The sequence below is a fragment of the Alternaria viburni genome (genome assembly GCF_023758015.1).
Source record: "Alternaria viburni strain BMP 2772 chromosome Unknown scaffold_7, whole genome shotgun sequence".
NCBI classification, from domain to species: Eukaryota; Fungi; Ascomycota; class Dothideomycetes; order Pleosporales; family Pleosporaceae; genus Alternaria; species Alternaria viburni.
Window position 1 is genome coordinate 183,198 of NW_026055776.1, and position 27,194 is coordinate 210,391.

The following is a 27,194-nucleotide window of genomic DNA, read 5'->3' on the forward strand; positions in this document are numbered from 1 at the left end:
TATGCCGATTCTACGCTAGCAAATACCTCTATTTGTCGACTATAACTGCTTCGTTTTGGTCTACCTGTTTCCACCAACTTACACTCTACGACTCACTCAACTGCCAACATGGACCAGAACTACAACCAAGAGCATATCAACTTCGACAGCGCTTCTGGTGTCGGCTCGCAATACGCCCCGGTATATCCTTATCTCCAGGAGAGGTTCGGACAATCTACACCACAACACATAGACGAGACCTCAGCTCCGCATTACGGCTTTCATAACCACGGCACGAATGGCTACGACACGTTCATGTCTGATGTAATGCCGCCTGGTGCTCACTACGACGGGTACCACAGACCTATGACACCTGAGAGCACACCACATCTTATGGAATCGAGTGATGCCCAGTTCCATGTTGCAGTTGAAGAATCGCACCAGTATACTGCAGATATACAAGAGGAAGAGCCAGACTTCGCCCCAGACTTCTGGAAGACTCTGGTTGATTTCGAGATCCCCGACTTCACCCAGACTTCCATCAACAACATACCCGGTATTCAAGCCTTATACGTCGCCTATCTGTCCCACTATGGACCACTGTCAACTGCGACAAACGCAACTCGCATGCAGTACGCCAAAGCCTTTGCTTTTGCTCTCCTCACGCACTACTACCCCCCGTCACATAATTACACGGTGGTGCCCACTTCCCCCGGACCCGTGGCAAAGTACGGGATGTACTTCATCTTAGCTGCCGACGATAAGTCAGATATCTGGAAAGAGTTCCACAAGAATAAAGGCAGGGCCTTCCGCCGTAAAGTACCAACCAAGAAGGAGCTCGAGAGGGCGGAGAGAGAAGAGCAAGACGCCAAGGTAGCAGAGTACGCCCAAGGTATTACGCAACTCTTCAACCTGCAGTGGGATCATATCGCGCCTGAGGACATCGCCGCTTTCGTGGTCATGCGCAAGACGATAGCAACGGATACCGAGACCGGCGCCGTCACGCACGAGCAGCATCCGTACACTTACTTCGCCATCATGATTGACAACTTCGACGAAGTCCCTCGCCTCTCCACGAGCAACACCATGCACCGCAGCGACGTTCTCACCGATGCCCTGTGTCGAGGCGGCAACATCCAGAACGGTCACGGCATGTTGCTGTACGGTCCGCGTCTAGAGTTCTACGCCTTTGATCGCGGAAATGAATGGGTCTATCTTGACGACGAAGAAGGAAGCGACCAGGGAACTCAGGATATCGAACCTAAGATGAAATTGCTGTCGTCGGGTGGTCAAGGTCTGGAGATGGATCTGCGCACTACCGGTCTGGACATGGTAGACGTACCGTTTCGAGACGTCGCTATGAGAGAGGTGGTTTACGCGGCTGAGCCAGATGCTAGTGTGACTAAGGATGCAGGTTCAGCACAAGGGGAGGACGAGATGGAGGACTACTAGAGACAATCCAGCGAATTGGAAGGCGAAAGGTGCGTGCAGAGGTCCATTACTGACAAGCACTTCCCTGGCGATAGATAAAAATCTACTTTGATAAGACAAGTTCACTTCATTTCTGCTCGTTCTTCGCGTTACTTGAAGTGTGACGGGGTTTAGACGACCCGCCAACGATCGCTAGCCATGTCCCACTTGCGCGGACACAACTCCGATGCCTGCCACAGCGTGGTCTACGGGAGCGTCCGCCCGCTAGCTGATATGCCTGTCATACTACTAATGTAGCGAAGGACCGACTGAAAGTGTTGAGATACGGATAAGTGTTCATTGTAGTAGGTTGCCTGATAATGTATCTCAACTTCACTTTATGCAACAAGTCATATATCCAGACAGGCGTAATGCCTCGGCCCCTTACCATCCTCCTTCGCCCCACCATCGATCCAATCCATCTTCTGAGCAGCCTCCTTTGCCATCGCCCTAACTTCCTCAGTCAACCCCTTCATCTCAGCAAGTCCTCCAAACCTCTTCTTCCAAAGCGCCCACCTCTGCTTACTAAACTCCGCTCTACCATCCCATAACGGACCACCACTACCTGGATCCCCCTCAGTCGCCTTCTTTGGGGTGAGGTCTTGTTCTCTTTCGTAGACTTGTTTACCCATAGCAAAGATCCAGACCGCAGCGGAGGGGATGAAAGAATTGTATTTCTGTATCGCTGTGCCGTTCGCATCGTCTTCGTGTGGTGTCTCCAGTGCATTGCGCACTTGCCAGATGCAATATATCCAGAAATTGCGGACGTTTTCGCGCGTGATGAGAGCGTAGAAGTAGAGCATGTTGGCGTATGCGTACACTTCTTGTGTCATGTAGCCACACTGGCCTCCGGGGCAGTCGTCTATACTCTCGCGCGCGGCCATGCCGAAGCGGCGGAGGCAGGTGTACATGTCTGAATCTTTGGCAATTGGGGGTGGAAAGCTGGCTTTTATCGTCTTCATGAGGGTGACGAGCCTGTTAAGACCGTTGGTGTCGCGGAAAGAGAGGCGTTTGGCGGAGTGGATTATGGAGTACCAGATGCTGAGGAAGGGGAGGTGCTTTCTATTTTCGAGGATGGCTTTATTAATGAAGTCGAGGAGTTTCTTCGTAGCGTCTTTTGCATTGGTATTGTTGTTTAAGTAGTCTTGTATTATTGCGTAGAATTTATTGTCTTCGCTCGGTCCAAAGCATCCTCGCTTCTTCATGATAATGTCGATTTGGGTGGCTTCATCTTGAACGTTGGCGATAGCCTCGGCGATCTCGCGGTTTTTTCTTTCTCTTCGTTCTTCCCAAGACATCTTCTTCGATGACAACTCCATTGTTAGGAAGCGTTACAGGTCAGAATGTGGTGTTTTAAGTTCGCATACAATCTCAAAGTTGAAGTACGCCCTTCAGCCCTTCAGGCTGCCATCTCAAAGCGCTAGTTCGTGGCAACATGCATGCTTGCGCATGTAGTGGAGATCTGCCGTAGGCGTTCTTGAATGCTGCCCCGCCATTCGTGCCAGTTTTGTCCTAAATTACTGGAGTAAGCAGGCTACACAAACGTCAGGGTGTGGCTGGTAGAGCAGCGCATAAGTCTCGAAGAGCTTCAGTACATGTTTTCCAACCAGTGCCCCACCACGAATGGCAGCATAGACTCGCGGTGTTTCAAGATTCAGGATATGGCTGGACGTGCTGCTTTACATGAAGCGGTCGGGCGACGCGCCTGATTACGATCATTGAAGCTGGGCGCGCAAAGATGTGTACCGCGGACGAGGGGCGCTTCAGATGATTCTATCGGCTCCAGAACGATTACGCATATTGGCATGAACTGGCTGGATCACGAGTAATGGAAGAGTAGCCAAGGTTTGGGGTGAAGAAATGTTGGAGTGTGGTGTTGGTAACCAGGGTCTTGCTCCCAAACGCCCAGTAAATTGGAAACAGCGACCCGGGCGCGACCCGACTGCCTCGCACCACGACTAATCTCCAACACCGACACGACGGCATAAAGTGTCCACCACGCGCATCGGCCGCCCACACCCTCGAACGGCGATCGCACACACAATCATGTCGTCCTACCTAAACAACCTCCTTACGAACACGACTTCGCGCTACAACAATCTGCGACGACAAATCCTCTCGGACGAAGCAGACGGCGACACAGAAGACGACTCGCATCTTTCCAGAGTTCTTCGCGCATACTACACAGAGAAAGGACGGCCCTTTCCGCAATGGCTCCCGCCCGACCCAAAGGCACCGCAGCCTGCGCCCGCCCAGTTCGTGTCTTCGCGACAACAGGCACAAGCACAAACAGCAGGCCGAGGAGGAGGCTTGAACGACCTCTGGGATAATCCCGCGCCACAACAACCACCGCAAGAACCACAGTCACTTCGCCGAGGGCCAGGAGCACGGGGCGGTGGAGCGCGTCCCATGCAAGGCCGGCCCATGGGCAACTCGTTGACGCCAGACCCTCAAATACAAGGCAGACCACTGCCCAGCCAACGAGCAGGGAGCTACCAAAGCTCATTGGGAGGACGCTCACAAGCAGAAGCTTCACCACCACCGAGCGCGGGTACAGGGTCGGGCACAACAGCACAGGAAAGGCTCAAGGCCAGGTTATGGGGACGGTCACAGAGCCCAGCACCGCGTGGACTTTCTTCAGAATCCGCCAACTCGCAATCGTCTCCGCAAGCTGGACGGGCGCCCTACCCTGAAGATCGGAGTCACAGCTATGGAAGTACTGGTAGCGGCGGCGGGAGACCACAGGGCTCATTTGGCATGTCGTCGAACTCCCCATGGAGCGGGAACGATGATCCGTATGCGCCCCAAGGTGGAGGATACGGCGGCGGCGCACCTCCACCACAACGCGGACCGCAAGGTGGGCGTATGGGCTTGCCAAGCGGACCGCGCATGCGTTGAGCATCTACCTGTTGTATGCAGCACGGCGTAACGGAGTTGGATCTTGGTCGTCACTGGGTGGGAAGCATGGGGTTTGTAGACCTGGCCACATAGACGAATACCTAATCAATACATTCAGCTCATAATAACTTCAAAGCATAGTTTTGTTCAGAGCTATCTTGCGCACAGTGTCGCGACTAGAGCACATTACTCGATGCGATAGGGCTGGGGCAACGCGTTCCCTGCCCCGCGGGTGGCACGCTACACAGCCACAGCCCCGGCCCTCCAGCGTCATCGGGCGCAGGTCACTGCCCGCAAGCATCACCTGCAACTGCATAGCGCCAAACGAGTACGCGCCTCTTTCTTGCTTTACCACCGTACTACTTGGAATATCTCCTGCACATAATATCTGGCCATCTTACTCGGAACCCATCACCAACCTCCACTCCGCGTCTTTGGGACGCCGCCTAGCCCCGCATGACTTCGTCGGCCCCAGCGCCCCCATCGCCCTCGGCCAGCTTCTACGACCTGAGCGACGACGAAGAAGGCGAATACAACACGATCCGCCATACAAGCAGCGGAAAGGGTGTGAAGTTACTATACACCAAGAGCAAGGTACGTAAAGCCTATCCAACGCAGCATGATGGAAGTAGGCTAACATGTGCAGGTCTACGTGCATCCCTCGCCTTCCTCCAAAGACAACATCCCAGGCTTCGTCGCTCTCGTCCAGCAGAAGTCTAACCGAACCGTTAACGACACGCGTCCAACCTCCTCCTCCTCCGCTCGCAGCGTGAACGCGTCATCGCTACTCCTCGCCTGGATACCAGAGTCAAACCTCGGCGATGCATATGATACATACGTCAAGGTCGATCTATCCGACTCGTCATCACCTCCCAGACAGTCATACCTCGTACCTCCACCTCCCACACCATCTACACATGCCGGAACTCCCGGATATGCATTCGCCCTGCCTGTCAGCGAGATATACTCAGTCCTCATACGGCCACCAAGCATCGGATGGTGGTTTGGCAGCGTCGTCATCAATACTCGGGCTGGTGACAGTTTCCCTGCGCTCTTCTTCCACGATAGCGAGTGCCAGTCTACCATAATGCAGCGGAAGAAGCTGGCCAAGGAAAGCTTCGATCCGTTTGGCGACGGAGGCGGCATGTTCTGGGGCGGCGACGAGGTGCTGAGATGGCTCAAGAGATACGTCGCAGTCGAACGGTCTGGTGCTGACCCAAGCATATACCTTATCGACCCCTCGGAAGACGACAAGCGATCCTTCGGCAAAGACGTTGCACCAAGGAAGAGCACCGAAGGCAAAGCAGACGCCTCATCTTCGCAGTCTGGTAAACGGGACGGCGGGATGGATCCCGTCACAAAGGCGCTCAAGGAAGCAAGATGGAACTTCCTCGAGAAGCTTAGCCAGGTCACCACCTTCACGCGAAGGACTGCTCAAGCCGTCGCAGACAACCCCAAGATTCCGCCTCAGGTTAGACGCCTGATTCAGAACCCAGAGGTCCAGACACTACAAGAAGAGTTCGACAGCGCACGGTTGTACCTCGCAAGATGGGCTATGGGCATTGCAGAACAAAGCGAGCGAGAAAGGAACCAGCGGATATGGACAGCAAAGGACGTTCTGGCTATGGAGGAGAGCGATGTCGGCGACTTCGAGATTCTTGACATGGATAAGATGACCATGGCCGACCGAAGAAAACCTGTCACGTTGGAAGAATGGAAAGGATTCTTCGACCCCAAGGGACGGTTGCAACTGACACCAGACGAAGTCAAAGACCGCGTCTTTCATGGAGGTCTTGACCCTGATGATGGCGTGAGGAAAGAAGCATGGCTGTTCCTTCTCGGGGTCTACGACTGGGATAGCTCCGACGAAGAGCGTCGCGCGAACATTAACAGTAGGCGCGATGAGTACATTCGGCTGAAGGGCGCTTGGTGGGAGCGAATGGTCGAAGGGAATCAGAATGAAGAGCAAGAGGAATGGTGGAGAGAACAAAAGAACAGAATAGGTATGCATCCTTGCACTTTACGTCCTTGCTTGAAACCTGGCTGATTTGTCCCATTCTATGGGGTCCGTTGTGTAGAGAAAGATGTACATCGCACAGATCGCAATATTCCCATCTTCGCCGGCGAGGACATTCCTCACCCGGACCCCGACTCGCCTTTTGCGGAAACTGGCACCAACGTTCACTTGGAGCAGATGAAAGACATGCTTCTTACGTACAACGAATACAACAAGGATCTCGGCTACGTTCAGGGCATGAGCGATTTGCTTGCGCCCATCTACGCTGTCATGCAGGATGATGCTGTTGCATTCTGGGGCTTTGTTGGATTCATGGAGCGCATGGTATGTACTGATTCGATGGTCATTGTAAACAAGTATAAGGACTGACGCTCATACAGGAGCGCAACTTCCTACGCGACCAGTCGGGCATGCGCAAGCAACTCACGACACTCGACCACCTTGTGCAGCTCATGGACCCCAAGCTGTATCTTCACCTTCAGTCCGCTGAGTCGACGAACTTCTTTTTCTTTTTCCGCATGTTGCTCGTTTGGTACAAACGCGAATTCGAGTGGCCAGATGTTCTGCGGTTGTGGGAGTCGCTCTGGGCCGACTACCAGAGCAGCAACTTTCACATCTTCATTGCACTAGCTATTCTGGAAAAGCACCGAGATGTGATTATGGCGCACCTGAAGCACTTCGATGAGGTGCTCAAGTATGGTAAGCTATACAATCAAAGCAGCCCACATTAACAGTGAATGATCCTAACATTATCATAGTCAACGAGCTCTCCGGTACTATGGATCTCGAATCAACGCTCGTTCGCGCGGAATCGCTCTTCAAGAGGTTTCAGCGAACGGTAGAGACAATCGACAAGAAAGGCAACTTTCCCTCCGCTCCGCAAGCCCGACAACGCAAGTTGGCTGCTGCGATCGTCGCTGGCCCCGGGCCAAGTACGTCCTCAAGTGCGTCACCAGCGAAAGACCAAGCGTCGACTTCCGGCACAGATAAGGGCAAGCAGGTTGGTGAAGAGGAGCAAGATGAGGCGAGGGTCATCAGTCCTGAGCTACGTGCACTGCTAAGCAGGAAGGTGGAGAAGCTCGACAAGCAGACTATCTTGGAGCACGGTGGTGGTGTTGGCAAGTAAAGTCGGCACATGTCTCATTTTGTTTAATTGTTCATTGGGGGCGGCGTTACGGCACATTTGGATACTTGTGCGGGTATATCACGACTGCTCGAACCCAATGAGACCCCGGTGGTAAGGTCAGGTACACGTGCGATTTTCGAATCGCATCTTCATATTTATCTTGCATATTGTTCCTCACCTCACGCCTTGGCCGAACATTGAACTTTTTGTCGCTTCACCGGTAGCCACGCGCAAGGCGTATGCTTCACTACTTTCGCTGTCATCCTCGTTTTGCACTGCAATCAATCAATGTAAGCGTCCGCCTTTGCGCTCACGTGTCTATCTTGCAGGTCCATCTTTTTACTCCTTCACATCCACAACAGCCAACGCCGCGTCATGAACAAACTACCAACCGTCACCTTTCGCCATGTTAAAAAAGACGAGTACAACAACAGCAGGCCTTCAATGAACTATATCAACCGCTTCATCGATCGCTACTCTCCGACCCATCCGCCGCGCAACACTTCGCATCCCGCGCAGCCTCCCAACAGTCCCGCCACCTCTCCCCATCATCACAAATCTCAGTCACACTCTCACCATCGGCGCAAACATCACCATCGCGAGAAGATGACATCCTTCAACGGCCCTTGGTCAGGCGATCTCGACGCGTTTAAGAAGTCGGTGCAGTCGATGCCAGATCAGTACAAGTCGTCCTTTGCTGCCGCTTCCAAGAGCACTCTCGAAAAGGTCTGCGACCCAGGTGTCCTTCATATCTGGGAGACCGACTCCGATATCGACAGCCTTCTCCAACTCACGTCGGTCATCGCCAAGCTGTGCGACCTCGGCGTGCGCAAGAACAAGGGCGCGAACGAAAGTGATGGCAGTATGCTGATCATTGCTGAAGAGAGTCGAAGTAGGAACAACTTCGGTCGCATCTGCCAGTTGGTTGAGTATCTGACTGGAACTGATGGCAAGAAGCATTTCGAAGGCACCGTGGCGGTGTTCAGCAAGATTGTCATAGTGAGGGGATGGGATAACAGCATTTTGTCCGGACAGCAGGAAGCGCTCGAGAAGACGGTGAAGAGAGTCAACACGGCAGTTGAGCAGGTACTGAAGATGGGCGGATTGAAGAAGATAGTCTGGCATCACGGCGCTGTACTTCACTTCCTGCTCCAGTGGATCAACATGACAACATCTCCTCTACGATCCGCTTTATCTGCAATCACCATCACGGGGTCTCTCAACCTCGCAGACGGAATAGCACCTTCGGTGTCTGGACGAGCGAACAAACTGCCGGATCTCGAGCGCCTGGAACAGTTCGCGAAGAAATTAGACATACCCGTTGTCTTCCTCGATGCACCTAGTCAGTTGCTTAACTTCGAGTATCTCGGTACGTATGTGTACTACTACGCATACTACATCAACACTTTCCTCCTTACCTCGCTGTCGCGGCCTCACCTCCACAAAGCGCAAGATGAGCTCGTTACTTTTGCATTCCGGCTCCGCGCTGCGAGTGAAGGCAGGTACGGCAGTGACGCAGTCAAGATGGTGCAAAAGCACCTCGATGCGGGTAAAGCGAAACACTGGGCAAGAATTTGCGTGAGCAAAGAAACCTATGAGAAGAGCAAGTGTCGTGCAGCCGGCAAAGACGAAGCCATACACCACGCTGTTCAGCTAGCAGATAGCCCATTCGCCCTTCTAGCCCACGGCGCAGGCGTCCCTGCATTCGCCAGACTAGCAGTCGGTCCCGCCTCTGCTTCCGCACAAGACTACTACACCGCAGCGCCCGTCAATATCGCCTTCACTAAATCCCAAATCCGACCCACCAGCCCAGCGACCTTCCACATCCTTATCCCACAGTCATCCCAGGATCTCGAAAAAGTCACAAACCGCGTTCAGGGCCTCATGATGGCCGTGCTAGAGCGCGTAAGACAGGAGAAAGGTAGCCCTGTGCTCGGAGACACGGAGAAAGGGATGTGGAACGCGGTTGTCAAGGCGTGTGAATGGGCGATTGGAGGATGCGACGAGAGTAAGATGCCTAAAGGTGTGGCGAAGAAAGTTGGATTCGTTAAGGGCAAGTTGAGGGAGGGGACTTGGGGGTTTGCGCTGAACCCACCGAAAGATGTGGGGAAGACGGCTACAACTAATGTGGCTGCGGTGGCTGCGATGCCGGAACCTAATCGAACATATGGGTTTGGACAGAATACGCAGCAGACTAGGGGGTCGCACCTGGCATATAATGGGGCTGAGCAGCAGCATCAGATGCCGCAGCAAGGCTATGGAGGGGGACTGCCACAGGGGCCTATGCCGAGTCCTGTTCAAGGCGCTGCGTATGCTCAGCCGGTGCCTGGCCAGATGCCAGCGCAAGGTATGTACACTGGTGGTCAGGGTCAAGGCCATATTCATGGTCAAGACTATGGTGGTAGTCACTTTCATGGCGGACAAAGTGCGGTGTTGCCGTCGCATCGTGGGTTTGAACATGGTGGAAGGGGCGGTGGATACCCCCAGAGTATGGGTGGCCCTTGGTGATCTGCGTCACAACTTGACGGTACATAAATGGCACGATTGGATTTGCACAGATGAATTTACTGGCAAGAGTGAGCATGTTCATGTACTTGAAGTGGCTGCTCATAATGATGATGACCTCGGGATGATGGTGGGTTGATTTGAGAGCTAACCCGATTTGGTTGGATACAAAGATGGCTGGGTAATGACGTGTGTGGGCAAGCACCCACCGGGCCACGACGCGTCTACTTCGCTCGCGCGTCGTGCATCACAAATAAGTCGACATATCTCGAGCCATGGCGTTACTAGAAGATCCTGGCGGATTTACAGCAGTCGACGCGCGCTGTCTCGCGCGAACGGTCTGCTCCTATTCAATCCGATGACAGTACATCCCATTCACGCTTCTTCACAAAACTAACCAAAATGCAACTTCGATGACCGGCGCGCACCAGACCAGGCTCCAATCCGACCGAAGGGCGCATTATCTTCTTCGCAACCCTATGAACAGCCCATCATGGCGGCTACCTTCCCTCTGTTCTCTAAGCTACCTGCCGAACTTCGAGCTTCGATCTGGGGGGTTCGCACTATAGAACGACAAGGCTCACCATGATGCTCAGCATGGGACGAAGACGAATAAAAGACTTACTGTTACGACTACAATGCTGTGAGCGAGACTGTATCTCAGAAGAGGCTGGTTACCTTGGCGCAAAACCCCGTCGTCGTTTGCGGAGAACTGAGCTTGACGACTACATGTGGTTGCCATGAGTGTGTTTGCTGCACGCAAGTCAGGCTTGAGGGGAGTCACTAGCATGTGACGCCTATTTCGCAATGTCTAGCAATCATGTTGCTGCATATAATACGCCCGCTACAGGCGATAGAAGGTGGAACCACAACTGAGCCATCCTCACAACATGCCACCAAAGAACACGCCTCAAAAGAACGCTTCCAATGCAGGATACTCAAGCGAACACTCCCCCGACGAGCCAGACCAGGAAGTCCTGTCCGATTTTGAGGAAGAAAGCTCCTCTTCCAGTTCAGAGTCTCCACCCAAAGAGAAGCGAGTCACCACGTCCGAAAGCGAGGACAACGACCTCGTTACCGTGAGCAAAGATAGCACACCCAGTCCTACCGCAAGCACCATCCTGATAAGGTTTGAACTTGAGGATACTTTGCTGGCAGGTAAGATGAACGAGAAGTGGAAGAAGAAGTTGAGTGATACAGAGAGGGCGAAGAAGCTTCAGGGACTGCTGGATGAATGCACTGCCAAGAGGGAGGAGGGGGGAAGAGCGGCGGTGGAAGAAATGAAGAGGAGAATGGAGGAGGATGACGAAGAGGAACAATACGAGGGAAAAGGTAAGGGTAAGCAGGTCTAAAGGTACATCAACTTAGATGATGTATAGACAGCAATGTAGTCACTCTGTTGCATCGCTATCTACTGCAATGCGCGTAATACATGTAGGTCATCTCCGATTTAGCAGTCGACGTTGAGTGAGCCAAGATTAACATCTCGAGGAAGCCAATCCAGTCACATTCACCCATCACATATTGCCTTTCACTTTCACTTTCTTTGAGCTATCCTGTCCAAGGATCAATAAGCCCGTTTGGTGACAAGGTCCACAATGGCCAGCTCGACAATAGAACAAAGAGAAAGGCTACCCATTGTCGCCCGTGCAAACATAGTTCAAAAGAGATGGAAGAACTATCGACGCGCGGGAAGTCATCACATCCAAAAAAAAATCTTCATGAGACTATCGCAATCTCGCATCAATTCCTACATCATCTACCGTTATCGACTGCATTAGATCAACATGCCTCCGATTACGCGGCGCCAAGCAGCCACCGCCCCTATACATCTCCCTCCCGCACCTCCTCCCCGAAGCCATCGGTCTCGCTTGCCACGTGGAAGGAACCCTCGCAGACCTGCGATTACGAATGTAATTAGCAAAAGATGGCCAGAAGGCCGTCCCGACAAGCAGCCCCGCGGGATTGGCAATTCGGGAAACTCTTGCTACATGAATAGCGCTTTGCAAAACCTCGTCCATCTTCCAAAGTTCTGCAGCTGGATAAAGCAGCATAACGATGCAGCTCTGGGCGCGGATTGGACTTGTCGCGCAAACGATCCGAATCGCCATCTACCGGTGAATCAAACGGAGGACCAAGTGCTCCTTAAGATGGGCGAAAGCATTAAGCAATGCGTAGCCTGCTTGGTAAAGGCTTTTGTCTTGGACTACTGGTCGAATGCTCGGGAAAATGGAAACAATCCTTCTATGAATTTTCCCCACACACGTCCTAGCGTCAAAGCGTTGAACGCCATGGCTAGACGCTGGTCCACTGAGCCCCCCAGCTCCTCTGGACTCACTAAAGCGCAGGGAGAATCAGAGAATGCTTTCATGAATCGAAAGCTTAACAAAGAAAGCGCCAGTGACCGCAATGGGCGCAGGAGAAATGCTGCTGGCCAGCAAGATTCCGATGAGTTCTTGATGAGGTTGCTAAATGCGTGTAAAGACAGTATCGATCCTGGGTAAGTACTCTCTTAACTCCACCCGTGTACAGATCACTGACTGTCTCAACAGTAATCACCAACGACTGGACGAGTTCAACTACCTCTTCACTCTGACCCGGCATGAAGAAATGCGGTGTACACATGGCAGTTGTACACACCTCCACTCCATCGACGACTACGACATCACCAAAGACCTTGGCTTCTCAAACGTCATGATTGCAAAGAATGGGCATAATCATCCTGATCTGCAGACTGCCCTGGCAGGCTCGACATGGCTGGACATCGAAGATATGCCGGTAACATGCGGAGCCTGCAATCATACGGGAGATGTCAAGAAGTTCAAAACGATCGAAGCCGCACCCGAGTACCTTCGCATTAACCTAGAACTGAACTCTTTTGACAAAGATGGGGAACAAGTATTCGACAAGGACGACCAAAGCCTGCCGATCAAGAATACGCATCCCATCATCATCCCCAACGAGCTCGATCTCACTGCACACGTTAGTCCACCGTCTTCACAGCTCCGGTACAAGTTCATCAGCAAAATCATTCACTCCGGTAACCTCACACAAGCGGGTCATTATACCGCATGTGTGACAACCTGTCCTCGAAAAGGCAGACAGAAGAAGGACAGTCCACCACCAATAAAACACTACTTCATCAATGACGATCACCATCTCTTCCCTTTTCCAGGAACCGACATACACCCGCTCACTCATAATCCAGAGACCCAAGGTGGCACCGATTTTGAGGCCTCGACTCTGATATACGAAAGATTACCCAACAGACCAGGGCCAGTTGCTGAGCTGTACGAGCCACCTGAGAGAATTGGCGTTGTCGGGGTCGTATGGAGGAAGGGGAAGAAGGAAGGGAATCAAGGTGAGAAGAGAAAGAGTGATGAGATAGAAGATGAGAAAGTCGAGGAGAAAAATACCAAGGAGACAGATGAAAGTAAGGGCAAGAAGGAGGCATCAGATGAGCAAAGTCAGGAGCAGAAACCGAAGAAACGGTCAAAGACTTCCGAATCTACTGATCAAAGCTCTTGGGACACCCTCCGTCAGGCTTACAAAATGACAAAGATCCCCGGACCTCTGGACCAGCGCACTTGGACTGCCTATAGTCAGCTTGATGGTTTGTCGAAGACCCACTGCTAGTCTGTTGGATAAGCTCGCGTAATCTGTAACTATGTTTTTATTGATTTGACTACGTTCATCCACCTCTCTTGTCGTTGCCTCGTTGAGCTGAAATGGACCGGAAAGACCCAGATTCGCACCATGTATCCCCTACGCCTCATTTTCCCTCCTAACATCCGAAACCGACAGCTCAACAGTAACATCCTGCACAGGATCGAAGATACTACTAATCTGCTCCAGCGACAGTCCCTTAGTCTCCGGCACATAAAAGAAGATGAAGTTGATAACCGCGACCAAGACACCAATATAGACCAAGTAGTATTTCCAAGCAATCTTGTCAATCGCCACGGGGTTCACGAATTGGTTGAAGGTGATAGACACGGCTTGCGATACCCAAAATACGCTTGTGCCTTTCGTGCGGAGATGACTCGGCCAGATCTCGTTGACGTAGAGGATGGGTATGGGTGTCAGGCCAATGACGTAGCCACCGAAGAAGAGAAAGAGGAATACAATGACGGCGTAGCCTGCAGATGCGGAGCCGGTGGTCGAGTAGAGGGCCGAGCAGATGGTTATCAGGACCATGAAGACCAACATTAGACTCGTGGATGTGAGGAAGAGGCGGCGTCGACCGGCCTTTTCGCATAACAGTGCGGCTGCACAGGCCAAGAGCCAGACGTAGACTTGAAGCCCGCCGTTGATGCCTTGTTGGTGGAGGGAGTTCGTGATTCCGACCGTTCGCAGGACCGGCGCCAAGTAGAAGCTGATGATTCCGTTTCCGACCCATTGCGTAGCTACGGCGATGACCACAGATAGGACGAGGCGTTTGCGGTTGCCCGGTGTAGCAAGCAAGGCCAGCCAGCCAGTAGTGTTATTCTGAGCCTCAGCCACCGTCGATGCGCACATGCGCGCGAACTCGGAAGATACTAGCTCATCACCAGCGAGCCCATTGGCATGGTATCGTATCATGATAGACTTGGCCTTCTCTTGTTGTCCGTGTCGTACAAGCCACCTAGGCGACTCGGGACAGAACATGATCAAGCTCAGCTGCGCCAGGGACCAAAACAGCTGGATGGCTACCGGTAGTTTCCATGACCACGAACCCGGTATTCTCAAAGCTCCGTAAGAGGCCCAAGCCGCGGTGATGGAGCCGATGAAGTAGCATGTGTTGAAGAGCGCACCTGCAACGGCCCTCTGGCGTGGATGTGCAAGCTCGACGAGTAGAGCGGAGGAGGAAATCGTGTTTGAAATACTAGAAAAGCCGACGAGTATACGCATGCCGAGAAATTGATCGAATCTCGTACAGAAGATCTGCCCTGTAAAGCCGGCTATCATCCCGATGTTTCCAAAGATGATTCCTACGCGGCGACCGTACTTGTCTGACAGCCATGGTGCTGGAAAGAAAGCGGCGATGCATCCCATGGACTGGGCAGCGGTGACTAGTCCGAGCAGCTTCGGATGGGAAAGCCCTTGTATGTCTTGGAAGTATCTGGGGTTGGCAATGAGGTTGGAGATGAGGGAGCTGATGTAGCCATTCGTTATGGCGCCTATGTAGCTTGAAAGGAGCAAGAAGTTGAGTTTCTTCATGCCCGGATCTTTCCACCATTTCGGATGCGTGTTGTTGGCCAAGGTATCCATCTTGAGGTACGCAGTCGCGATGTTCGTCTCAGTTGGAGTTGACTGCCAGTCGTACTGTTACAAGCATATATAGTTCCACACGGACAGAGTTCGGCACCTAGAAGGATATCTTAACCGGCGGATGTAAGACTTCTTTGACGTTTTCGTATCTGAGTGTCGGTGAAGTCTTAGGAATGATGATCGTCATGTTCCCGGTGCCGCGGTGTAACGTCGTAAGGTCAGGTGCTCACGATCCTAGAATTTACCATGACTCGTAGCGTCATGTACAACCAGCCATTCCCATGTGGCAGGAATCCCTTACCGCGGCGCGGTGATACTCTCCTGGAGGTTGGAGATATCGCCACTTCCGCCATGACTTCCTATTCGTCAAAACCCGCTAGGCAGGACCATCGGGCCAATCAGGACGATCCCGAACCCCCACTCGGGGAATCGGGATACCACAGTACGAACTTAGGAGCCTTCCAAAAGTGAGCTAGAATGCGTGGATTTCATGTCAGTACACCGACTGTCTGGCACACGTTAACATGCTTTCACTCACCCTGGACCCCGACCAACCAGCGTTGGGCTGAGGGGGATGTCTTTGCGGCAACGAGTCCCATTCGTCGCTGTTGCGTTCTTTCGTAGCTTCGGAGGATTAATGAAGTAAGCGTCCAGGAACCGTCTTTGAGTCCGCTTAGACTTGATGCGGTCAAGCAAAAGGTAATGATGCCTACAGCTCTTCCAGTGGCCGCGTAGACAAAAACCGAGAGAAGAGCTGTATCCGCCCAAGTGTGTCGCCAATAGAGTCACCCACTCCCGGTGTCTTAGCGAACAGACTGTCCGAACTGGTTCTTGTCGTACAACTGATTATCGAAGATACTTTTTGGCCTGCCCGCCACTCTCATGGTGGAGTCTTTCTCACTCATATCAGGTCCCACGCGATACTGCCCAGATGGGCCATCTTTAGAACGTCGAAGTACAGGCGGCACTTCTCATCAGAATCAGCTTCGTGGAGTGCAGCGTCCATGAGCGTGGTCCAGGCACTGAAAAGGACGTCTTTGTTGCGACGGAGAAATCATGTAACCTAACCATTGGTCAGCTCTTCGGGAACGATTGGGAGTGCAAGATGAGGGCAGACTTGTGGTGGAGAGAGATCAGAGGTTTGCACAGACGCGGTACCTGAATAGGATCAGGTCAAACCGCTAGATAGGCAAGCGAGCCGTCTACGGTTCATGACCATCAATCTCCAATCATACCAGATTTGAATAGCCTAAAGTAACAAGAAAGTGGACATTAGATACAATTTTCAGTGGAGTCGTTTCGTATATCAATGGTGAAGTTTGTCAGCCATCGAGTTTATAATCAGGCCGAAGTTCGACCGATCACCTTCACAGCAGCTATACCGAGAGGAGATAGATGCTTAAATACGTAGCATCTAGGTACAAGCATCTTCTCAAAGCTTAGCTAATTCACCCAATTCTGTCGTCATTCCGCTACATTCTCCATTCAAACCCCAGCAATTGCACCCGTCTTCAAAGCTCAAACTACCACCATACCTACGGCAACCACCATGTCCGCCCTTCTCGCCAACAAACCCCTCCTCGGCCCACTCGTCGGGCTCAACATCTGGACCTTTGCCATGGAAGCTCTTCTCTACAAACGAAGAATCCCAGCCCTCTCCCAATACGACATCAGCTTCGACCCGGCAACCGTCAAGAAGCAAAAAGACGAAAAGCTACCGGCATTCGTCAAGTGGCCTGCGGACAACTTCAACAACTTACTCGAACAACCCACTCAGTTCTACGCCGTGTTGCTGGGACTGAGCCTTTTGGATGTAAAAGAGAAGAGGACCGTTGCTTTGGCGTGGGCTTATGTCGGCTTGAGATTCGTACACAGCATTATTCATGTTTCGACGAATAACGTCTCCCTGCGCTTTCCGGTCTTTGCTGCGAGTTCGGTTGCGCTTCTGGGACTCACGGCCGAGGCGGCATGGAAGCTTATCTTCTAGGAGATTTGGCTGTGGTGGTGATATTCGTGTCGGAAGGAAGATTCAAACAGATGTGGGTATTTGGAACAGGCCTAGCTGCAAGTGAAAAGATGAACTCGACTTTTGGCAACTGTACATCAGAAAAAGCATATTCGAGAGGACTTTAAGCATATTTCCATGAAGCCTGTGACATTTCTTACAGCTTTCGCATCGTCAGAGCGAGTTTCATTAGTGTTGCGCAGAGAACGAGATGGTTACTCTTTGCATGTTGCGCCCTACGTCCTATCTCCCGCAGCCTCTGGGATGAGCTGTCACTTGATCTTTACGCCTGTTGACAAGCTGGGTACGACCAGACAGACGATGACGGCTATCGGGCATGTCATATAGATGGCTTAGCGAGGAGGTGCCTACCCTCTGTGTAGTGAGACAGCTCTTATTGAACCAATTCTCCTCCTCTTATCCATCGCGTAGCGGGGTATCGTAGTATTCGTCCATGGTGAAAGTGCACCGCATGCAACTTCGTATGTCTTGCGTTTGCATCCCCCTATGACCTTCTCGTCCCACATCTTTCTATTCCTTCTTGTCTCTTCGAACTCAGGCCTTCTTCTCCACTTCGTTGCCCTGCCATGCCAGATTCCATCTCCTCTTCAGCACATCTATGCTCTCCTGTGAGCTCCGGCCCTTCTCTTTCTCCTCGCGATTTATCCGTGTGAAGGCAGCAGCGAGACCGATGGATATGGCGAAAAGAGGGTCGAGACTTCTGCGCGACTTGTTAGTCTCCAAGTCCAAGTTCGACGAGAGGGGAAGGCTCACTTCGATATGATGTACTGGGCCGCCATGACTGCGGGGTCTCAGGATGGTCTTCCGGAAGTGATTCGATTGCGAACAAGTAGTGGATTGTTTAGGCAACTGCGATGGTTCTGCAGGTGCAAGTCGACAAGGGCAAAGATTCACGTCGGTGTCTCGATCAACTTCTCTCAGATCGCGTCCATCAAAGATCCACTGCACCTGCATTTGCTGTGGTCCGTGCCTGCCGCCAGCTGGAGCTTCCCCACGCCCGCGGTCGCGCCATGCGGACTACTTGGGCAAGCACGCGTCAAAAGCCGCTTGGAAAGCATGTCATTGTTTCAGAAGGTGCTAGAACAGTTCACGTCGCTTTGATCACCCATGTTGTGTATCCAGTCTGCATGCAGCTGGTTGTATGGAGGCGGTTAGGCGTCTGGTGAGGCGGGTGATGGCGTCATGGGTTTCAGCCCGGAGGAGCCGCAAGTCACGCTGCCTTGTCAGGTACAGATAGCGCTTCACGGGATACATGCGAGACGTCACAGATGGGGTCATGTGAAGACAGTCGTCTTGGATTAAGTCTGGTGCATTTGTGCCGAAATGTAATGATCAAGCTACAGGTACAGCGCAAAAGAGAAAGCCAATCTGTCCGACCGCCACTCGTCATGTCCGTGGAGCTCCATCTCCAGCGGAGTGCATTCTTGCTGTCTTGTGCTTGATCCGCCTCATTCTCAGATGATGTTTGCCTAGTGCTGAGTGCCGAGGAGTCTGCCGTCGCACCAAATCGCTGATCAAGAATACCAATCCATCACCCAGCCGGTGTAGTGTTGCCATGAAATAATGAAGAAACCCGTGATCCGATAACGCCTGTGAGTTCGCCGCGGCCTTGATAACCGATAGATAAGGGGATGCGGGATGGAGTGAGCTCCCTAGATGGCCTCGCCGAATGTGTTCTCGCCGGAGTACCTATAAGGTTGTTAGCAGCTGCATCGCGTTGCGCGGCGAAGGGATTACGTACGTAATGTACAGGAAGCCATCCTCATCCTTGTGCTCCTCATATATCGAGCTCATGAGAGCGGCGGTAGGCGGCAGAACCTCATCAACGAAGATGAAGATGGCCTTCTCAGGTGACAGCTTGATGCGCTTACGGATCACGTAGACGAACTGTCCGACGGTCAGGTCGGCGGGTACCAGGTACTTCTTCTTGTCGATGGTCGCGATGTCCGACTTCTCGACCTTCTCGCAGATGACCTGCGCCTTGTTAGCTGCTGTCGTAGTGAGGGAGATGAACAGGCAGGAGGCAAACGTACGGGAATGCGGTCGTTGTACTTCTGGCGAATGCGCTCCGCCTCGGCCTTGCGCTTCTCGAACGGGTGCTCGTCCTTGAACTTGGAACGCATCTTGGATATGTGTAAGAGTGATGGGTAGTGTATGTGAGTGTGTAGAGTGAGCAGGCGGGAGTTTTGTCAGTGGTGCGGGTGGAGATGTAGGACGCTGAGGGTGCGGGCGGTGTGGGAGTTTAAGGGCAGGCAGCAGAGCGGGGCGAATCACTTCCAGCCTTACCTAACCAACGCCCAAGTCAGTCACCATCCATGCACATGCCCTATGCAACAGACGACCAACGCTTCACGCGCCAGCCAAGTGCTCTCTGGAAATCAGAGACAGTGCAATCAGCCCTCTTTCGTCATGCGAATGCAGCCCTTTTCACCCGTGAAGAGCGACTTGGTCCTCGTCTATGGCTGTGCTGACCGCTTCGCCCACCAAGTCACTTGCTAAGCTCCCATGACCTGGGTCTCCCGGACGCATTCAAGGTTGAGTCATCCATCGACTTGAGCACCGCCACTGTAGCCATGCGCCGTGACGCTATCTTGAACTTGACGTAGGCTGCATCATTCCATCGTTCGAAGTCGACGCGTTGGACACGCGCGTTGGCAGGCATGTAGCGCGTCCGACCACCTTACCGCTCATAGCAACGTAGCTATCTCTTCAGACGCCTTCTATGACCGCGCGAACGAGTACTTCCCATGCACCGTGAGATGCCCGTCATGATACTGGGTAGCAGTGCGCACCCTACCTAGCGAGTACCGCCAACGAACCCTCGCTACCGCATGCTGCGCGTCTACAGATAGGTGCACGGGTGTCTCTAAGCACTCAACCCGTCAAGAGCCGAAACTAATACAACTCAAAGTAAGCGCTTTCGCGCGTCCTCACTTTCGTTGTCTGTAATGGCAAGTTTGCCGCATTTGCATGATGCAGGTACCGATACCGCTAGTAGGAGTACCGAGGAGCTCCACTGATGATGCGCCCACCGTGGTGTGATGCACGACAACTTTCCAAACCACAGACTTTCTCCCGCAGACTTGACATAAATCAATTCGCGACTATCACACACCTCCAATGATTTCCACGCGGTGAACGTCTTCTCAAGATTCCACACGCCCGCCATGCGTCCATTCCGATCTTCCCTCCGCATCTCAAGAGCTCTCGAGCTCCCCCACAGCCATGCGCCGCAACCAACACTACGGCCGTATCACATCTGCAATAGACAATTACACGCTTCACCAAGACGCCGCCTAGACCTACCCTCCGGCAAGAAACCGGAGAAGCCGGATCCTTTGGAAGAATGGCGTAATCCTCCACCGAGCAAATGGCCGAACAGGATACGGTTGCTATTTGTACCCTTCATTGGGGCCTTGGTCTACTCCATGGTACACAGAGACCCTGAATATTGCTTTGAACCTTATTGACCATGTCACAGTGGACGGACGATACCATCAAGACCGAAGCACCCTCCATCGCCGAGAAGGATGCCCTGCTCAAGCGTGAGAATGGCGTCTCGGAGCAATCACCCATGCGCCTCCGAATGGAGCAGTTCATAAAGCAGAACCAGAAGGAAATCGTGGCTGAGCTGGAAAAGGTCGATGGCACCAAGTTCAAGATCGACACATGGCAGCGACCAGAAGGCGGTGGTGGCATCACTTGTATCCTGCAAGACGGCAACGTGTTCGAGAAGGGAGGCGTGAACACCTCAGTCGTATACGGGCGCTTGCCTAAAGCCGCCATACAGAAGATGCGCGCAAACCACAAAGCTCTCGACCCCAATGTCGATTCGCTCGAGTTCTTCGCCGCAGGCCTATCCATGGTCCTTCACCCCCACAACCCCAACGCACCGACCGTGCACCTCAACTATCGTTACTTCGAGACCGCCGACGAGCTGGGAAACACAAACGCATGGTGGTACGGCGGTGGCTGCGATCTCACACCCTCTTACCTTTACGATGAAGATGCGATACACTTCCACGGCGCTATCAAGCAAGCCTGCGATAAGCACGACAAAGCATACTACCCGCGATTCAAGAAGTGGTGCGACGAGTACTTTAGCAACAAGCACCGGGGCGAGACACGAGGTGTAGGCGGCATCTTCTTTGACGACCTCGACGAGACGGAGAAGGATCAGGAACAACTATTCTCCTTCATACAAGACTGCTTGTCTGCTTTCCTGCCTTCCTACCTGCCCATCATCAACAGGCGGAAGGATATGCCCTACACGGACGAGATGAAGCAGTGGCAGCAGATCCGTAGAGGACGCTATGTCGAGTTCAACCTTGTGCACGACCGTGGAACGGCTTTTGGTCTGAATACACCTGGTGCTCGGGTCGAAAGTATTCTCATGAGTTTGCCTCTTACGGCAAGGTGGCAGTATATGCATGAACCTGCAAAGGGTAGCAGGGAGGAACGGTTAATCGAAGTCCTCAAGAGTCCGAAGGAGTGGGTGTAGAAAGTTGGGACGCGAACTTGTACATAGATGTATCATGACGGAATATACGAGTCGAAGTAGGAGACATCCATGTATTGAAATATGTGATTGCTACCATTGATTACCATCCATGGAGATTACGTAGAAGCCCAAATATTATATGGCTGAGTCAAAACGCCACGCTATGCTGCAAAAGCCCACCATCGTTGCCTTCTCTGAAAATTGGCCAAGAATCAACGGCTCAAAGTAGACACTGATGCCTAATAAGCCCTAACCTTCTTTCCCTCCCCATTAACACCAAGATCTGCCTTCCTCTTTCCAAGTACTGAGTCAGGCGTGCCTGGCGCCTCAATACCAACACCCTTACCATAAACCTCCTCAAAACAAGTAGCATGGTATATCTTACCACCCACGCTTACGGCATCCATCCACACAAAGTCGTTGGCCTCCACATTCCACTGCGTCTCGAATTTGTCCTGGCAGATGGGGCACGGTGCCTGCTGTAGTGTGACGTCTTGTGGTACGCTCACGTAGCGATCTTTGGCCTGTTTCTTCGGTTTAGCACCACCTGTACCAGAGGAACCGTCGTTGGACTGGTTGGGGGCTGTCTCGTCGACTTCGCGGTACTCGATCCACTCCTTTTCGGGAATGTACCAGCTGCGGTGTACACCTCGCTTGGCGGCATCTGGATCCTTGACTTTGAAATGCCAGTCCATATGGCGTGCTTTCTTCTCTTTGCCTTCGGGTGTGCTCTCAAAGCGACGGCCACATGTGGCGCAGATGTTGGGCTTGGCTTCGTAAAGGCGGGAGATGAGGTGAAGACGAGGTTTCTTCATTGATGCCGTGGTGAGTTCGATCTGTTCCATCAAACTACCCGGCGCAAGTGGCTGTTGTGTGGCCGGCTGGGATTGAATTGGCGCTGGTTTTGCAGATATACCACCAGGTACACCACCCAGAGCTTTCAAAAGCCACTCGGCGGATCCAAGGGCTGGAGCCGCAGCAACAGGTTGTTGTGGTAACTGAGGAACGGGAGTGCTCTGCACAGGCGTGGGTGGCATTGAGGGCGGCACGGCACCGGGTTTGCTGAACTGCGCAAGCAGAGCAGCGAGATTGGCAGTGGGTGTCGCGGACTGGGTCGGCGGAGGAGCCTGAGGTGCCGGTACCGGAGTCGAGACTGGGGGCGGGAAGCCTTGGAATGGCATCTGAAACGGGGCTGGGGCAGGTACTGAGTTCGGCTGTGCTGGGGAAGACACACGTTTGAGTAGCTCTGCCAAGTTCAAGGCCGGTGGATTCGGGGTTGGTGCGGGTTGCGGAGTCGATTGTGGTGGTGGTCGGAAGCCTGCCAGAAGTTGCGCGACATTCGGCGGAGCGCTGCTCGGAGGTGCACCCATCGGAGAGAAGTTAGGTGGATAGCCTTGGGGCATTGCCTGTTGTGGTGGGTACACTGGCGTAGAAGGAGCAAAGGTCGGTGTTGGTGCTGGTGGAGGTGCTAATGCTCGGACCTGTTGACGTACGGCCTCTAGTTGTTGAGGAGGCAACGTCTGTGTGTCCAGGATCTGCTTGAGGGACAAGAGTGCCGACAACTTTGTACGTAGAGCAGCGTCAGCTGGGTTATGCGCGAACATGTTCTGTGTTGTGCTGATAAGCTGTGTCAATTCCACCTTCAAGTCGGCAAGATCAACAGACGACATGGGCTGAGGTTGCTGGTATACAGGTGGTGTGGATGCGTGTGATGGTGGATATTGAGGTGTCGGGGGTTGTGACTGGAAGGTTTGTTAGCAAGATTGTCTGAAGATCGTATTGAAAACCTACCGGTCGAGCACGCGGATCATTGGGAGCGGCATAACGTGGTCCAGTTTGCGGTGGCGTGGATGTACCCCTCCAGGCGACATTGAGTGACGGAGGACGAGGGGGAAGCGCGTGTTGCGGCCGAATCTGTTGCTGAGCTGCGCGGAATTTAGCCAGTGCATTCTCGATGTCCTGTGTCACGTCGGCTTGAAACACAGGGCGAGGGTCCATCGACTCGGGCACGGGCATCTTCCACGTCCTCAGCAAGCCTTCCATGTTCTTGCGTGTGTTTTGATCCATCACGAGATAGGCGTCCATGAAGGTTCTGTAAAGGTTGCGACCAATGTAGACGGTGTATGGCGTGCCAACATTCTTAACAATCGAATCAAGGACGTAGAGGGCTGGAAGCTTCCATTCGGGGCGAGTCTATGCCATGTCAGTCACCGGTGGATAAAGTAAGTTTGAACTGAATGATAGAGTTGTTAGTCTACACGGTTCCAGGACGTACCGATTGGATATGCTTCTGAAGCTCATTGGATATGGCTTCCGCATACTCTGTGTTTTCTTTGGCGATGAGGGTTAGATTGCTAATCTCAGGTCTGCTGTTCATCCTCAAATCTTGCAGGGCATCCCGAAAGTCGGCAGCCACTTCAGCAGCTGACACAGACATGATGGGCAAGAATATCTGGGGTTAGACAAGAGGGGATGTGTGCTGTGTTAGAAGACGTGAAACTTGCGCGCAAAGGGCAGGGTGAGCGGCTGACTCTGCGGTCGGGGAGTCGCAACGCTGACGATGTCGATGCCAGATGAACAAGATAGACGATATGCTTCCTCGCTCTCGACGAACACACGTAATGACAGTGCTTGTGTTGGATACTAGCTATGGCCGCGCCAAATGACGCAGTGTGAAGACTGCGCCGGTACAGCTAGGCAGTAACAAACTCGCTCTCCTCCAGCTACTGCAATCCTCCTTCTGTATGTATGCCCTTCCCCCTTCAAGCCAACAATGAGGCGGTGATGCGCAACTGCGGAAGTGTCGCAATAGAGACCCAAAGTGACTCAGGTGCTGCGACGACGGCGGCGCCTAGTAGGGTGTCGTCTAGGATGAGCTTCGTCAGTTGCGAAGCTGATAAACAGCGTCGAGTAGACTCTGTGAGACGTTGTCGGGGTTGTCGTGATGGTGGGGGCCTGAGGTTGGTGGTCAGGCGAGTGATTTGTAGGAACAAAGGTGGAGGAGCGGCTGCGGTCTTTGACAATCGCGAACCAGCCGCGCCCCCATTTGCCAAGCCCGGGTCCGGCAAATAGTATCACCGCGCGTCATGGCTGTCGCGCTCCCTTGAACTTTCCTTGACATCTCTCGATCGACGTTCGCGCCTGGTCCACCTTTACCGCGACAAGTCACCGTTAATCGATCTCGCATCCTCCGCGCTTTCTCACGGATACCCCGACTTCGACGAACCAGGCCCAAATAGCCAGCATGGAGGACGTTGAGTTCAACCGATCGCATTCGAGGTCGCCGTTACCAGCGGCTGGCAACGACCCAGCTGATCCGCTGCGCCCCGAAATCGACGAGGAGAATGCCACCCCGAACCCCCCTATCGGTGATCCAGACCAAGATATGGAGGTGACAGAGGACCGACCCGGCGAGATGCCTGACCAGGACGACGTCGAGGCTGGCTTGTCAGACAACGAGTCGGTGCTTTCTGAGGCGCTAGACGATGACCAAATGGACGAGCAGTTTGGCGATTTCGATATCAACAATGTTGCTATTGACGAGCGCCCGGCGCAAGCGATCGACGAAGACAACGTCAAGCAGATTGGTGTACACAAGCGAAAGCGCACTGCTGCTGAGGGTGAAGAGCCAAAGAAGAAGAAAAAGAGGGCTGAAAAGCCTCGCCGCAAGAAGAACAAGGATGGCGACGATGACGGTGATATTGCAGAGGGTGACAGGCGAAGCAAGCGGTCCAAGAAGGCAGGCAGGGTCCGAGCCGCAAGCCCAGAGGGCGATCCAGACGAGCATCTGACTCCGGAAGAACGTACGTACGACCATACCTAGACCCTCATATCTACTAACTGTGACTTTAGGACGAAAGAAGCAGCTTAATGCCCAAATCGACAGCATCGTTAGCACCAGCTCGAACCGCCGCCGCAAGAAGGATGGCATTGACCTTGAACAAATGGCCGACCAAGAGATTGAGGAGATGCGCCGCCGTATGGCAGCTGCCGCCGAAGCCGACAACGAAGGTCGAAAGCGCAACGAGCCTGCAAGACACAAGCTCAAACTTCTGCCAGAAGTCACCGCCCTCCTGAACAAGAACACACTCAGAGATACTATTGTGGACCCCGAAGTGAACCTGCTCGAATCGGTGCGCTTCTTCTTGGAGCCCCTCAGCGATGGTAGTCTTCCCGCGTACGACATTCAGAAGGATCTCATGGCCTCATTAGCCAAGTTGCCTGTCAACAAGGACACGCTTGTTGCATCTGGCATCGGCAAGGTCATCATGTTCTACATCAAGAGCAAGAAGCCCGAGTTGACCATCAAGCGACAAGCCGAGCGCCTCTTCACAGACTGGACGCGTCCCATCCTTAGGCGGACAGACGACTACCGCAAGAAGGAGTTTGCTCAGGCCGACTACGACCCGAGGTATGTGCTGCGCCTTCATATTTCGCTATATATGCTAACAACCCTAGCCAAATCAAGACTACCGACAGGTCCGCTGCCAGCAGCCAAGCTGCCGCCTACGCAGCCAACCGAAAGAAGCAGCTCGAAGCTCCCAAGGCATTCCAGCGTGCTCGCATGGAGTCTGGTCCCACTACGTATACCATTGCGCCGAAGAGCAACGTTGTGTTCAACGAGAATGCACGCAGCCGTTCGAGCAACGTGGATATCATGAAGCAAATCAGGGGTGGTCGCAGCGGAGGCAGGCGCTGAGCTGGGTCTCATGACGCCATTCACATGCGGTTTGCGTTTTCTTTTCTGTTCGGCTTTAGACAAGGTCATTGATCCGCTGCTCTGGACGTCACATTGGTACTCTGATATACACCTGGGGTCTACGCATGGTAAAATTGCATAGCGGGCGTTACTTGCAGTTTCAGAGTTGGTGTGTGGGTTAGCCAGCTTCTTGTACACTATCAAATACAGTCTTGTTCTTCTGAGCTCAACCTGAATGCTGTCATTTCCTGTGTCAACTAGTACTCATGCTCATCATGTATACTGACCAAGGTCGTGCCGATGATTTGAAGTAAGTATGATATAAATTGACTACGACATTCCCTTAGAGGCTAAAAATGTAACAAGAGACACTGTCTATGCTAAGGAAGACGCTCTCTGACCTGATGCGGTCTCATATAACAGCCCTGAGCTGGAATCTCCTCGACCCCGAACCCCACTAAAAAAAAGATTTCGACCCTTTAGCAAAAAGTAAAAAAGTGCTTCTATTTCTCTTGCTACATATTCTATAGTATGCAGAGAGCAAAAAGAAGATGATATTCCGACACCGGGAATCTGAATCGTTGTTAGAGGAGATCGAACTGAGGGGTAATCGAGGAAGCTTACCGAACCCGGGCCTTGCCGGCACTGAACAGTGAACTGACTCTGCAGATGAGAGCGGCAAATCCTAGCCACTAGACCATATCGGACGTTGATTGGATGAGA

The 27,194-nt window shown here is 52.9% G+C and overlaps 14 protein-coding genes across 14 annotated transcripts; 9 read left to right on the plus strand and 5 right to left on the minus strand.

Annotated features, from left to right (window-relative positions):
• Window positions 1–108: 108 nt before the first annotated feature.
• Window positions 109–1,431, plus strand: J4E79_004012 (uncharacterized protein; the record flags this gene model as incomplete). The annotated part of the gene is made up of 1 exon (XM_049352902.1): window positions 109–1,431. The coding sequence occupies one exon, from the start codon at window positions 109–111 to the stop codon at window positions 1,429–1,431; it is 1,323 nt and encodes a 440-aa protein (XP_049212281.1).
• Window positions 1,432–1,799: 368 nt separating this feature from the next.
• Window positions 1,800–2,768, minus strand: J4E79_004013 (uncharacterized protein; the record flags this gene model as incomplete). The annotated part of the gene is made up of 1 exon (XM_049352903.1): window positions 1,800–2,768. One exon carries the CDS (start codon window positions 2,766–2,768, stop codon window positions 1,800–1,802), a length of 969 nt encoding a protein of 322 aa, XP_049212282.1.
• Window positions 2,769–3,495: 727 nt separating this feature from the next.
• Window positions 3,496–4,347, plus strand: J4E79_004014 (uncharacterized protein; the record flags this gene model as incomplete). The annotated part of the gene is made up of 1 exon (XM_049352904.1): window positions 3,496–4,347. One exon carries the CDS (start codon window positions 3,496–3,498, stop codon window positions 4,345–4,347), a length of 852 nt encoding a protein of 283 aa, XP_049212283.1.
• A 456-nt stretch (window positions 4,348–4,803) lies between these two features.
• On the plus strand, window positions 4,804–7,490 carry J4E79_004015 (uncharacterized protein; the record flags this gene model as incomplete). Its single annotated transcript, XM_049352905.1, has 5 exons — window positions 4,804–4,941; window positions 4,994–6,350; window positions 6,426–6,688; window positions 6,745–7,063; window positions 7,123–7,490. The coding sequence occupies 5 exons, from the start codon at window positions 4,804–4,806 to the stop codon at window positions 7,488–7,490; spliced, it is 2,445 nt and encodes an 814-aa protein (XP_049212284.1).
• A 606-nt stretch (window positions 7,491–8,096) lies between these two features.
• J4E79_004016 (uncharacterized protein) lies at window positions 8,097–9,895 on the plus strand (the record flags this gene model as incomplete). Its single annotated transcript, XM_049352906.1, has 2 exons — window positions 8,097–9,837; window positions 9,858–9,895. 2 exons carry the CDS (start codon window positions 8,097–8,099, stop codon window positions 9,893–9,895), a joined length of 1,779 nt encoding a protein of 592 aa, XP_049212285.1.
• Window positions 9,896–10,885: 990 nt separating this feature from the next.
• On the plus strand, window positions 10,886–11,347 carry J4E79_004017 (uncharacterized protein; the record flags this gene model as incomplete). Its single annotated transcript, XM_049352907.1, has 1 exon — window positions 10,886–11,347. One exon carries the CDS (start codon window positions 10,886–10,888, stop codon window positions 11,345–11,347), a length of 462 nt encoding a protein of 153 aa, XP_049212286.1.
• Window positions 11,348–12,286: 939 nt separating this feature from the next.
• Window positions 12,287–13,631, plus strand: J4E79_004018 (uncharacterized protein; the record flags this gene model as incomplete). Its single annotated transcript, XM_049352908.1, has 2 exons — window positions 12,287–12,495; window positions 12,548–13,631. The coding sequence occupies 2 exons, from the start codon at window positions 12,287–12,289 to the stop codon at window positions 13,629–13,631; spliced, it is 1,293 nt and encodes a 430-aa protein (XP_049212287.1).
• A 129-nt stretch (window positions 13,632–13,760) lies between these two features.
• J4E79_004019 (uncharacterized protein) lies at window positions 13,761–15,245 on the minus strand (the record flags this gene model as incomplete). Its single annotated transcript, XM_049352909.1, has 1 exon — window positions 13,761–15,245. One exon carries the CDS (start codon window positions 15,243–15,245, stop codon window positions 13,761–13,763), a length of 1,485 nt encoding a protein of 494 aa, XP_049212288.1.
• Window positions 15,246–16,794: 1,549 nt separating this feature from the next.
• J4E79_004020 (uncharacterized protein) lies at window positions 16,795–17,232 on the plus strand (the record flags this gene model as incomplete). The annotated part of the gene is made up of 1 exon (XM_049352910.1): window positions 16,795–17,232. The coding sequence occupies one exon, from the start codon at window positions 16,795–16,797 to the stop codon at window positions 17,230–17,232; it is 438 nt and encodes a 145-aa protein (XP_049212289.1).
• A 573-nt stretch (window positions 17,233–17,805) lies between these two features.
• Window positions 17,806–18,050, minus strand: J4E79_004021 (uncharacterized protein; the record flags this gene model as incomplete). The annotated part of the gene is made up of 2 exons (XM_049352911.1): window positions 17,806–17,971; window positions 18,025–18,050. 2 exons carry the CDS (start codon window positions 18,048–18,050, stop codon window positions 17,806–17,808), a joined length of 192 nt encoding a protein of 63 aa, XP_049212290.1.
• An 873-nt stretch (window positions 18,051–18,923) lies between these two features.
• ATG8 (ubiquitin-like protein atg8) lies at window positions 18,924–19,394 on the minus strand (the record flags this gene model as incomplete). The annotated part of the gene is made up of 3 exons (XM_049352912.1): window positions 18,924–18,960; window positions 19,013–19,245; window positions 19,305–19,394. The coding sequence occupies 3 exons, from the start codon at window positions 19,392–19,394 to the stop codon at window positions 18,924–18,926; spliced, it is 360 nt and encodes a 119-aa protein (XP_049212291.1).
• Window positions 19,395–20,438: 1,044 nt separating this feature from the next.
• On the plus strand, window positions 20,439–21,772 carry HEM13 (Coproporphyrinogen-III oxidase; the record flags this gene model as incomplete). Its single annotated transcript, XM_049352913.1, has 2 exons — window positions 20,439–20,702; window positions 20,753–21,772. The coding sequence occupies 2 exons, from the start codon at window positions 20,439–20,441 to the stop codon at window positions 21,770–21,772; spliced, it is 1,284 nt and encodes a 427-aa protein (XP_049212292.1).
• A 239-nt stretch (window positions 21,773–22,011) lies between these two features.
• On the minus strand, window positions 22,012–24,209 carry J4E79_004024 (uncharacterized protein; the record flags this gene model as incomplete). The annotated part of the gene is made up of 3 exons (XM_049352914.1): window positions 22,012–23,514; window positions 23,564–23,965; window positions 24,048–24,209. 3 exons carry the CDS (start codon window positions 24,207–24,209, stop codon window positions 22,012–22,014), a joined length of 2,067 nt encoding a protein of 688 aa, XP_049212293.1.
• Window positions 24,210–25,016: 807 nt separating this feature from the next.
• J4E79_004025 (uncharacterized protein) lies at window positions 25,017–26,471 on the plus strand (the record flags this gene model as incomplete). The annotated part of the gene is made up of 3 exons (XM_049352915.1): window positions 25,017–25,575; window positions 25,625–26,183; window positions 26,231–26,471. The coding sequence occupies 3 exons, from the start codon at window positions 25,017–25,019 to the stop codon at window positions 26,469–26,471; spliced, it is 1,359 nt and encodes a 452-aa protein (XP_049212294.1).
• Between the last annotated feature and the right edge of the window lie 723 nt (window positions 26,472–27,194).